The 11,919-nt window shown below is 32.7% G+C and overlaps 1 protein-coding gene across 1 annotated transcript in view; it reads left to right on the top strand.

Moving 5' to 3' along the window:
* Window positions 1-392: 392 nt before the first annotated feature.
* The window catches only part of LOC149489526 (GTPase-activating Rap/Ran-GAP domain-like protein 3), a 49,385-nt gene continuing 37,858 nt past the window's right edge, over window positions 393-11,919 (top strand). Inside the window, exon 1 of the mRNA XM_089714111.1 lies at window positions 393-986. Within this exon, the coding sequence (XP_089570237.1) occupies window positions 823-986 (164 nt within the window). The 5' untranslated portion in view covers window positions 393-822. The remainder of the gene's footprint in view (window positions 987-11,919) is intronic.

Here is an 11,919-nt window from a genome sequence, read left to right as displayed (position 1 = left end):
GTATATAAAATGATTGTGTATTTATCAAACTCTCGTAGTTTCATCATTGTTACTTAACACGACCGTTTACTTTGTAAATTACTTTACAAAGTTATCGAACCGTTATCCGTAATTCTACGTTAAACCATTGTTAACAACCCTTTATATCAAAAGCCAAATAAAAAAAAAACCTTACTTATTACTTATATCAGTCTGTCTAAGTGCGATGACTAATTACTATTTATAGTTCACGCAAATCGTTTATCAAAAGAACTTGAAAGAAGTTTGACACAATCAGGGCATAGCTACATGCATAGTAAGGGCGAAGGGTGTCATAAGGTTACATGGCCTACCCCATCGCCGAAGCGTTTGCAGGCAATTTTCAGTCTTCAAGTAGCACCCGGGAGCGGCGCATGGCTTCACCAAAATACTCGCCTTGAAACGCGGGAAACTTGAATATCATCCGAAACAATCTATACATCATTTTTCAAACGTTTCTGAAAACTATATGTGATATTTTCGCAAAATTCTATCTTTTAACCCAAAGTCGTAATCCGCTACCATTGTTTTTCCAGTGTTGTGTTAACAAACAAATCGGTACTCGTTAGTCAGCTGCGATTACTTTCGTGTAGAGAAATTGTGCATTGTGATCGTGTGGAAGGTACTCAAACTGTAATGGAACGTAACATGCAAATGAGTACATAAAACATTAGTATGATTTTAATTGCGTCGGAATATTCATGAAAAGATTGTTCGTATAATAGAGCAGCGGCTGCTACGCCGTATAAGTATTTTGTTCGTGAGTGTGGAAGTAATTAAGAGTTAAAAGGGATTGTAAGACGGATGGTGTGCGATGGTGGCGCAATGCTGTGCCTGGAGTCGTTGGTGACGAGATGGCGCGAGCGTGGGGACCGTAATGAGAGACGAGCACGCTCGCGGAGCCTCTGCTCCTCGGCCGCGGACGGCAGCCTCCTGCAGCTGCTGCACAGGCGAGCCAGTAGCGCTATGTGAGTTGTTGTAACCAATAATATATCCAACATTATTATTTTATAACAGATTAAATTACAAAATATGTTCACCAAAATCATTGATTTATACTAGCTTTTCGCCCACAGCTTCACCCGCTTTGTCTCAAACCTTAAAAATATCATCTTGAATAACTCTATCTATTAAAATAAATTTTAAAGATTTAAGCATACAAGGGTAGGTATATAGGGACTGAGAAAGCGACTGTGTTTTATACTATGTGGCGATGGCATATTACATAGGGGTATAGTACATAGTAGAAATTAATTATTTTACATTGTTGTTCCTGACCGTGACACATTTTCAATTTTATTTGTTCTAAATGTGCTGGATTGCTCTAAGTTACAGCGTGCACAATATTTCAATAATAGTAGAAATTTCATTCATCCTTTAATACTAAGATACAGTTTAAATTTATATTAATATGAAATTATTGTGGTCTGACTGCATTTTCGGATCGATGAAGTCGCGTTGCTGCATAGTATCAATCATCGCATATATTATTTTGTACTTATACGAGTAGATACGTCAGTTGAGCATTGCATTAGAAAATAATTCAATAAGAGTCCGTTTTATTATTGCTCTTAAAACTAACTGCATTAAAAGTACGACTGGGAGAAGTCTACATTTTAGTTCATGAAATTCTAAGTAAGCCGTCCCGAATCCTAGAATTTACATTTATTGGTGTTTTGCTAGACTTCTATGTCTCATTCTACCGCCTATAAAATAGAAATCAAAAGTTACGAATATATATAAAAAATGTAATATGGTATTCACAATTGTTTGTTTCTATTTATAGACACAGAAACCGTGTAGAGCCGTGTGTGTGTATATATACGTTTTTTATTAATTAGGAAGGTGATAAATCTAGCTTGTAAAAAGTGTAATCACATTTTTACTGCTGCTACTATAAATATAAAGGCAACAACGAATGTCTATTTATTTCTGAGCATGAAGACCATTAACTTAATTAAAACATTAAAATCTTTTTTTACATCTAAAATCGTTGTAGCAGCTAAGGAATTATTGTTTCTACGTACTTAATTGTTTATTTCTGTCCAATTTGTTTTCACGTGAATAGAATCTTAAAAATTTTGATTTACTTAAGACAATTCATCCAACTTTATTACCATGATGATTTGCATAAATAAATATTATTGTTTTAGGGAGCGTAGAAAAAAATAAAAGATATGACTTGTTACAGTTGTGGCCTAGTTTTGTGAAGGAAATTGGGTCATTGAGAGGATCCCGAGGAGATGCAAAGAAGTACCAAACGATACTTAAATGAAAATATTACAATTTGATTGACCAATAGGTACCTAATTAGTACCTAATTAGTAATTACCTTCTTTAAAATTTTCAAACCTTAGCTTTATTAATGTTAAAACATGATGATAGGTTATGTATCTGCATATTTACAATTCCATAAAAGGATGAGAAATATGTATTTATATCTTTCCAAATGTTTAGTCATAACTATTTCATAGTTGACTTATCACAATTATTTTCGTCGTTTTGTTGTGAGGTTTTATAAAAAATTAAAGAAATTCAAGACCATCATTAATTACTTATATTCGATGCGAAGCACGAAATTCTCTGGAGTATTTAGAATTTGTGGTTAGGTACCGTATACCTAGTTGAAATTTGAAAAATGAGGTTAGAAAACTTTACACTAGCGTGGGTTGGATTTTCCGTCATAGCCCTTTTGTAGTATGGTAAAAGTTATGTTGAAAATAGATACATTTATTTTGGGTGTAATTAAGAAGATGAGCTAGCAACACGAAATCATGGTCTTAAATTCTGAAATCATATTTTTCGCATACATTTCATAAGCATTAGGTTTATTAAACACCAATTGTTCACTAAAACTGTTTTAGGTTTAAATTCTTAAAACACATTTTCTTTGTAATTGTGTTTAAAAACTACTGAGAACATCATAATAAAATCAATGAATATACAATAAAAATAATAAAAATATGCCAGAGAGAAATAGAATATCCCATAATTGAAAGTATAAATGTATAAAATGTATATTTTAGACCCTTATATATAAGTCTCATATAGTTGGGACACCGGACCTTACACCGATAAACGTCGACCGCAATTTATCATAAACAAAACCACCTCATCCTACCTTCCCTCTAAGAGCATAGATAAAACTTGCGAAGATTAAAATTCAAATTGAATTCTTCAGAATAAAAAATGCAAATAAAGTACCGTGCCAACTTATAAAGCTTGGACCGAGCATGAAATTTGTAAAACGTTTTAATTAATACTTATTGCTAAAAGTTTTCTAGGCGCCTTTTCTTCTGTATTTGTGTTATTTAATTTTACTGAATTAGGTAGTTACCTTATACATTTTTAGGTCAGTGTTGAATATCTAAATTAGGAGTTACTTTTAGAATGATTAAATTTGATTTAACGACCTAATAATAATTAGCAATTTGCTTCATGAAATTTATACTGTGAAACTCTCCTTCTGAGCTCTAAGTAATTGCCATAATTATTTTCATTACAAATTGTCTTATTCCTGACCATTGTTATTGTCTCATCATGGTCTCATCACTATATTTCCTGACCTGTACTTGTTAGCTGTTGTGGCTAAAATTCAGTGAGATTTGAATTTTACCGGCACTGTGGATTTTGACAGTTGACGCGTTAGCGTAGAACCTCCGACAGACTTTAGAAAAAAAGAATGTCTGGGTCTGGCAGGACACAGAAACTGATCACATGCTCGTCGTGAAGAAAATCGATCAGTGAAACAGATGTATGAATAATGCATTTTCCCTTCTAGGGAACACGGGACTACATGGAAACAAATTAAAAAAAAAAGACGGGTTGCACTCCGGGAGTGCCGGCAGAAGTGAAAACTTGATTATTAACGTTGAGCATGTTTGATATTTTGGAATGGTATCCGTCTGCCGTCTTACGCTTTTCAGGTCACGTGTCCTGACGCGAGTTTAAGATTTTATACCCATTACAGAAAAAGTGCTCAACGCCGCTAAAGAAGTTTTCACTTCAAAAACCATTACCTACGTATAGGTATGTTATCCGTTTTGTCGTTCTTGAGTAACTAAAATGAAATCTACTCCTTGCTCATGAACCATACCCGACCCCGGGGCTAGCGGATGTCTTTAACACAAACTTCTCTCAAGTTTCATTTGAACCCGTCACAACCTATCACTCGAGTTCAAGTCAAAGGATTTTTAGATACGTTAATATTTGAGTAATAACATTGAACAATATCGTTATTTCACAAAGCTAATAGTCTAACCTAATATTTTAACAGATAAAGATATGATTGGCATAATTATTTTTTTAATTTTCATGTTAATTTATATCTGAGCAGTATACCTACATAAGAAAACGCAGCTCATAATCAGTGACTCTGGAGACTAGGTTTTAATAACTAATAAGAAACATTAAACTTCAAGCATTATAACAATATTATGAACGTCTTGTTGACGATGAGACTTAATTATTTACAATAAAGGTACCCACTAAAGCCTCGATTATCTTGAGATATAAACTAATAATATCAGTTATTTTAAGCAATATTAAGCTATGCAATTTTTATTTATATTTTATAGGCTAAAATTAGAGGTGTCATGAAGTAAATGTTTGTAAACTTATTATAACACCACATCAAGTGTTAAAGAAATTATATCCGACGAGAATATCCATAATTTAGATAATATAATCTCTGATCCCGCTTTGGGTTCATTCCAAGGATTAGTCTTTATCCCATTTGAGATCCGATAACCCCACTGGTAATATGAAAGCAAACAGTTTTACACATCGTTGGATAATTGACAGGCAATTATAGAAAAAAACACGCGGAAATGAATTTCCTGTGATGTTTATTTTACCGATGTCAAATACCAATAACCAAATAATAATTTTCGATATTCGCAAGGGAATCAAAACCTACGGAGTATTTCCCGTGAACCTTGAAATTTTCTACGAAGCAAGTTCTTATAGGACAGATATTAATGGATAAATTGTGAATAACATAAATTAAAATTTACAACATAGGTATAATAAAAGCAAGTTTGCATGGTTCTCTCGGTGCGCGTCTCTGACTCGCACTTGGCAGTTGGCTTGATTTTTATGGTGACTCTATCACAACTTAGCACAGTATTAAATATGATCTCCAATAAAGGAAACACCGACAAAAAATTGCGCCACTCAAGAGTCAAGACTTAATAACTGTAGTTAATCGGAATTCAAAGTAAGCATATGCGACCAATAAAATAGTTGTGAATTTAGTTTGTTATCTAAATCCTGTTAAAACTTAACAGGCCTTAAACGTTCTAACCAATAATGAGAACCTAAGCATTTGCCATGTTTATTCAACGGACACTGTTATGTCCAGGAACTGCACGAATTACGGCAACAACGCGTCAATTTGACGCCTCTCTATGAAATGATAAATATGACCCAGTTGCCACTTCGGCTAACCCGTGACGTGTTTGTGGCGATACAAGCCCACATGTGGGGTGTACAACCACGGCAGTTTGTGTACACAAAGTGCAGTTTAGGCGCGTGGAGCGTGCCTTTATAAATGACGCCCTTGTTATTTATGCGATAAATGTATCAAGCGCGATCGGGACATTTGTGTTTCTGTTTTCTTCGTGCATGTAGATTGTAGAAATATAAGTAAATGATTGGGACTATAAATAAATGATTTATGTAACATGTAGGTAGTATGCTATTATTTAAAATGCATTCATTAATCCAAAAGTGCGCATAGAAATTTTATCATACGTACTGTGAAGAAATCTAGAACATTTTTAGTTCGTGCAGAATAGAAATAACGTTTGAAAACTTTCGGAATTAACGAAATTTATGTTTTGCCATTTTGTATGCAAAACTAGATGGATTTAAATCGCAACATGTACCTAACGTATGGTGCAGAGGTAAGAGTGAAAAAAGAAATAAAATCCGAGGTTACTATTATTTTTTCGTATTTTATGAAAATGTATATTCGTTTCTACGAAAGATTGCATAATTTGGTCCTATTTATTTATAAAATCAAGATCTATTTTTGATACTGTTAACGATGTCAATTTGTATAAAATAATTGAACTGATACAAAAGGACAATAATTAAGTTCGTTCGTTAAAGCCCTTCACTGAGCATGTTATATAATTTCCAAAGATTTATTATTATTAAAAACTTGTACTATTATTAAAGGAAATTTCCTTAAAACTCTCAATACTGACATTAACTAGTTTCCTCTATTAAAGGAATATCAATATGATCAAAGAACTACTTAGCAGATCTGATTAATATAGTTACTATTGAAATAAAGGTAAACTACCATTGAGCTAACTACCTATCTTAAAACACATCATCTACCTATTCGATATCCAAAAATACCTGCCATAGCACTGGTTACTGGAACATTTTCGGTTCCCTTCTGCGTAGGATGATAAAAGCAGTAACCACATTCAAGATTTATGAACCTTTAAGCTCAATAAATTCTTATTTACGCCATTTACTTCATCGCTCGATAATTATTATAATCGTCCATAAAATTAATAGGTAACGACCAAAGTCGCTGAAATTATTTCATTATTCAACCTTCAACATCAGAACGTAAAAGCCTATGGTGAGTCGCTCATATTCATGAAAGTTATCACTATCTAATTTATTCATACATACGAAAATTTATGACAACAATGTCATAAATCTTAATAAACATAAATAAAATTAATGAAACACGTCGCAACAACGTTCCGGCATTTAATTTGCCGGTATGTTCTGAAAGGTAAATTGGTATAACAATCTGTTCAGTCACGCACCTTTGAAAAGTTACAGCCAGTCTAGGGGAAATCTAATATATGGCAGGGCAATGAATCCGAAGATTTAATCCTGAATAACAAATAAAACCTAACGTCCTATTCTCATTTAAGGCAGAACTGGTCCTTTGAAAAGATTTAACTACACACATTCTCAAGAAGCTCCAAATCATCATATTCTTGAAATTAGAAATATATAGAAGCGTTTTCTTTTCATATCGGTTTTCAGCTGTCCATTGTTTTTCGTTTGACTGTTGTTTTATATTTTAATCGTTTTATTTATTTATTCTTAACTAGCTGTTGCCCGCGACTTCGTCCGCGATTACGTCGTTTTAGGTCATTCGTCGTTTAAAAAAAATACGTGACACTTTATTTTTGAATGTTCTTAATTGTCTCTTATAAAATTTAACTACATTAAAATTGAACACTCTGAAAATCTTAAAATCGGAGAAAATTGAAAATCTGAGGAAAACATGAAGGAATGTGATTTAAATTCTACATTACTTAGTATTTCAAATAATAATCTAAATTAAATGTAGATTAACAGTTTGAGCGCACCGTTATAGAATATGTACCTAAGTATTAAATTACGTTAGTTTACATAGTAACAAAACAAAAACACGATGACTTTCTTTCGCGCTCGGTACCACAAACTAAGCATGTTAATGGTACGTGGCCCGCGTCACTTGACCCCCCGCGAGTTCCCCTCCTTTGCTATGCGAAAATACATTCGTCGCCCTGCTGTAGGAAAAATTGTAATACTGTGGCCTGGGCGTTATACACGCCCAGGGAGTTCCTGAGTGCCGATAGACATTTATAACAATCTTATATTAATATCACCATCTTGAGGAAAAGCTTCTAATGTCGATTTAAAACTGCATACATACGAATTAACCTGATGAAACATGTTCTAAAATTGTGAAATGAGTTCAGTTTTAAATTCGAGAAATATTGATAATTCTTGTATTCGACTATTCGTTGTAGTCGAATACAAAATATATTTAAAGAAACTTAGGTTGGCCTTCAGGCAAAAGGGATCCTATCAAATGGTAAACTTGACCTTGTATCTTAAAAGTAAGCATGAAAGGACCTTCTGATAATTGTTGAGCACCAAAGGATCATTTGAAACGCACTACTATAAGAGCGAATATTGTCTAAGAACTGTTTAGATTGCACGTCATGTTCCTCTAAAAGTAGTGATTTCAAAGGTTCCGGTGTATCTTCAAACGAAAGCCGACTCCTTACTCCACTTTAAAGCATTACAAAAATAACATACTACGTTAATATCGCCTATACAGAAGATGATCTGTAATCAATTGTGAGGTTATAAGAAAACCCACTTTTATATTTGTCGGACCCCACCACCGAATTCGTAGATTGATCTTCTATGTTTACCTCTAAGTCATTAAGACTATGCGAAATCTGTCTGCAGTAAGAGGGGACTCTCGCTATTCGTCCGTTTCCAGAGACCGAATAGTTTCAATTCTTAATCTTTCATTAAACAAACTTAATAATCGTTTTTGTCTCAATTAATTGTAATATTCGCGTCCCTACTCTAGTCATTGCTTATGCTCATGTTCATCTTCAAGAGATCGAATAATATTATGGTGCACCCTATCATTTGTCAAACGGTCTTCATATTGAGTAAAAGTTTCAGATTCTCGAGATAAAATGTGACGGCCGTGATCAGCTGTGAGACGTTATACCCTCTCAGTGAAGGTTTCGGTCTCACGGGATAGTACATGCCGTTCGCGGTCAGCTGTGAGCCGCAATTCTCGTTGTGAAGCGGTTTCAGGTTCTCGGCATAACACGTGTTGTTTTCGGCCTAGAGTATACCTCTAACGATTCTTGAGAACTCTTATTTCTCATTTTCTTAGCTTTGCTCGAATTTCGAGATAAAGATTTTTTAGGTGGCACTGATGCATGAAAATAAAAATTGAGTTAAAACGGACTGAGAGTGTTATAGACAAATATAATCAGAAAGCTTCGAACTCCTAAGCTATCGGAAGTTACACGTGTTATTGTGAGTCAACCATAAAAGATAGACATTTATGATGTCGGGAGATATTTTTTATATAATAAGGAGAACATTTTTTTCTGAATACATGATTTCTGTGTAGCTTTAACCATTAAGGTTGCACACGCGACGAAAGCTTAAAAATGGAGTTACTGCTCTGCTCAGGTATATGAAAAATAATTGTACCAAGTTTCGTTTAAATCCGTCGAGTAGTTTTTGTTTCTATACCGGTTATACGGACAAAAATTTTACTGTTTGCTTCTTTGGCATCAGTGTCGATCCCTAATCACCCCGTGATAGTTATTTAGGAAATATATTTCATGTACAGATTTAATATACCTAAGTATACATAATATATTATTTAGATTCCAATTTCCATGTAACGTTAAATTCGACTATACAATAACTAACAGACAACGCAGGTTACTCTCGTTTCCGTAAGTTGAGGCGGCTACATATTCGGTCCTCATAACATCACTTTTAGTGAACGAAACGACAGCGCGGTTTAATTCGATGCCAACACCATCAGAAAAAAGGAAATATTTTTAATTGTGAAAAAATATTATGATTTACACTATTTTAATATAAAATATATGGCTGTGAGTGTGTAAAAATAAATCCAGCTAGTTTCACATCACACTTATGTTTATAATTAGCTATACGACATGAAAATATACATATTAATTACCAAGCAATAATCATACAGGTAAATACTGAACAAAAGTATTAACAGTCAAAGTTTATTTTTACTAACATTTAACAACACCCATGTAAATGATGAAGAAATGATAATTATCAACGAACTAACCTTTTCTATAATACTTAACACAGCACATTTTTTAAATTATCTTGCTCAACTCTGCTCAAAAATTTGAGGGTTTTGTTGGAACTGTAATGTGTCAAAACTATGATATATCTAAACTACGATACAACTTGCATGCGGAAATGCTCATTACAATCAGTGAATTTAAAGAATAACTAACAACAACTATTCAATTTTATTGAGCTGATGAATATCTTTTGCCTGGAAGAGATCACCGCCGCCTAATAAATATACTGTGTTTTCTTATAAAATCGTAACATAATTTCTTTTATCTACTAAATTTTAATAAATAAGTTCTTTTTGTTATTTTTATCTAAAAATGATCTTGAGCTTATATTAGGCAAAAGTATACATTAACTTTTTATAATTTCAGGACCGCACCTTAAATGGGGTGCTCGGAAAATATGCCTACGGATTATTAATAGAGAAATGATACCTACGTAACAAAGTTATGTTGGTTCCATTTTATTTATAAAATATAATGAAAATGGGCAAATATAAAACATATTATGTAAAATGATTAAAAATAAATAAATGAAGCAACTACGATTCAAAGAAAACATCTTTTTCAGTGTGAAAATGCTCTAAGCAATCCTGGATGATGAGTAGGTATAATATCATGTACTCTCATCCCAGTACGGTCGGTACCTCGATAGCCATAACGATAAATATTATAATCAGATAACAGCAAAGTCAGAATAAAAATCATAACTTGTACAGTTGTGAGTGCAAAATTTATGTTTCATTTGGCAATAACATTTTTTTCGGTACTAAAACGTAGTAGTTTGATATGTGGTTGGCTGCCCCTCCTCTCCTTCCTGAAAAATATCCTCCAAAATTACCCGAGATACTTCCAATGATTGAACCATACGTTGGACATTAACTTCAGTCAAAAATTGACGAAGCGGATGATTACTAATTTCCACTTAATCCTTGCTGCCACTATCTTCATCATCAAATCATCAATTTTCAAGTGTTGTTGTAAAATTGTCAGCAGAAATAGTCTTCCAAAGGCGATATAATTTTATGAACATTGAATCTGTAAATAAAAAATCAAACGTTAATAATTGTAAATCAATAAAAAAAGCTACTTACATATAAAATTTTATCAACAAACTACTGTTCCCAACGCACCTCAAAATCTTGTAAAAGTCAAAAAGAATTCATCATTTTATTATTTCATTCTAAAAGTGTAATATAAAACCATTATAAAACCAATAAAAAACATGAATTGCTATCATTATAAAAATAAATACCTATAAAAGTAACAACTTACCTTTTGTGGGAACGCATGGTGAAAATTCACAAAACACGAAGATTGAATTTGATATTTTTGGTTTTATGACATTTATTTTAATTTTATTTATTTATTTATTCAAATGCTTTATAAATATAAATTTATAAATAATAAATTTATAAAGAATAGAAACATTCGATCACGAAATTATGTGGGTTCGAGTCCCGCCTCGTGATCGAATTTTTTCTATTCTTTATAAATTTATAAAACACGAAGATTAAAAAAGTAACCAATGAACACAATCAATATTAGATTAATTGTAATGGTGTCTAGTTTGACTTAAAATAATAAACATCTACCCTCACTTTTAAAAATGTAGTATATTCACACGAAATATAAGCGCACCTTATAGGGAAGGGAAGATATGGGTTAAAGAGTTAAATAAATAACATGATTATATTTAAATTATTAATTTTCAACAGTTGTTCAGTAGTGATAACATGTAAATTGATTTGATTTTTACGAAATCTCATAGATGGCGCTGTTTCAAATTTGTCTTTTTATACTACTAAATTCATTAAACTGTTTCTCTGCCCAAATTACGTAAATGACATAGTTTTTATTTTGTAAAGCTAGATAATAGCATGGCTTACTCGAAACCAACATTTAAACATGAGTCTTTAGATTGTACGCTGTCGTAGTACACGGAATATGTAAGAAAAATAAAGGTTCACAGCTCCTCCCCCGAAGGTGATATCATGATAATATGTTTAAACTATCCTCACCCGACCTCTTAGGAATATTCATGCAAAATTTGAAGTAAATCTATGCAGTACTTTCTGAGATTAGCCCGGAAATACATACAGACAAACAGACAAACAGACAAACCGACAAACAGACAAAAATTCTAAAAACTATATTTTTGGCTTCTATATCGATTATAGATCATGGATCAAGTATTCTTTTAAAAAAATATTCAATGTACAGTTTTGACTTTCCTACGATTTTATTATATGTATAGACTAGGTGTACC

The sequence above is a fragment of the Colias philodice genome, chromosome 3 (assembly GCF_061535455.1).
Source record: "Colias philodice isolate Cphi_HAF_F1 chromosome 3, ilColPhil1 Martin Lab GWU primary, whole genome shotgun sequence".
Lineage (NCBI taxonomy): Eukaryota > Metazoa > Arthropoda > Insecta > Lepidoptera > Pieridae > Colias > Colias philodice.
The sequence above is the reverse complement of the archived record's forward strand: the minus strand, read 5'-3'. Positions and strand labels throughout refer to the sequence as shown.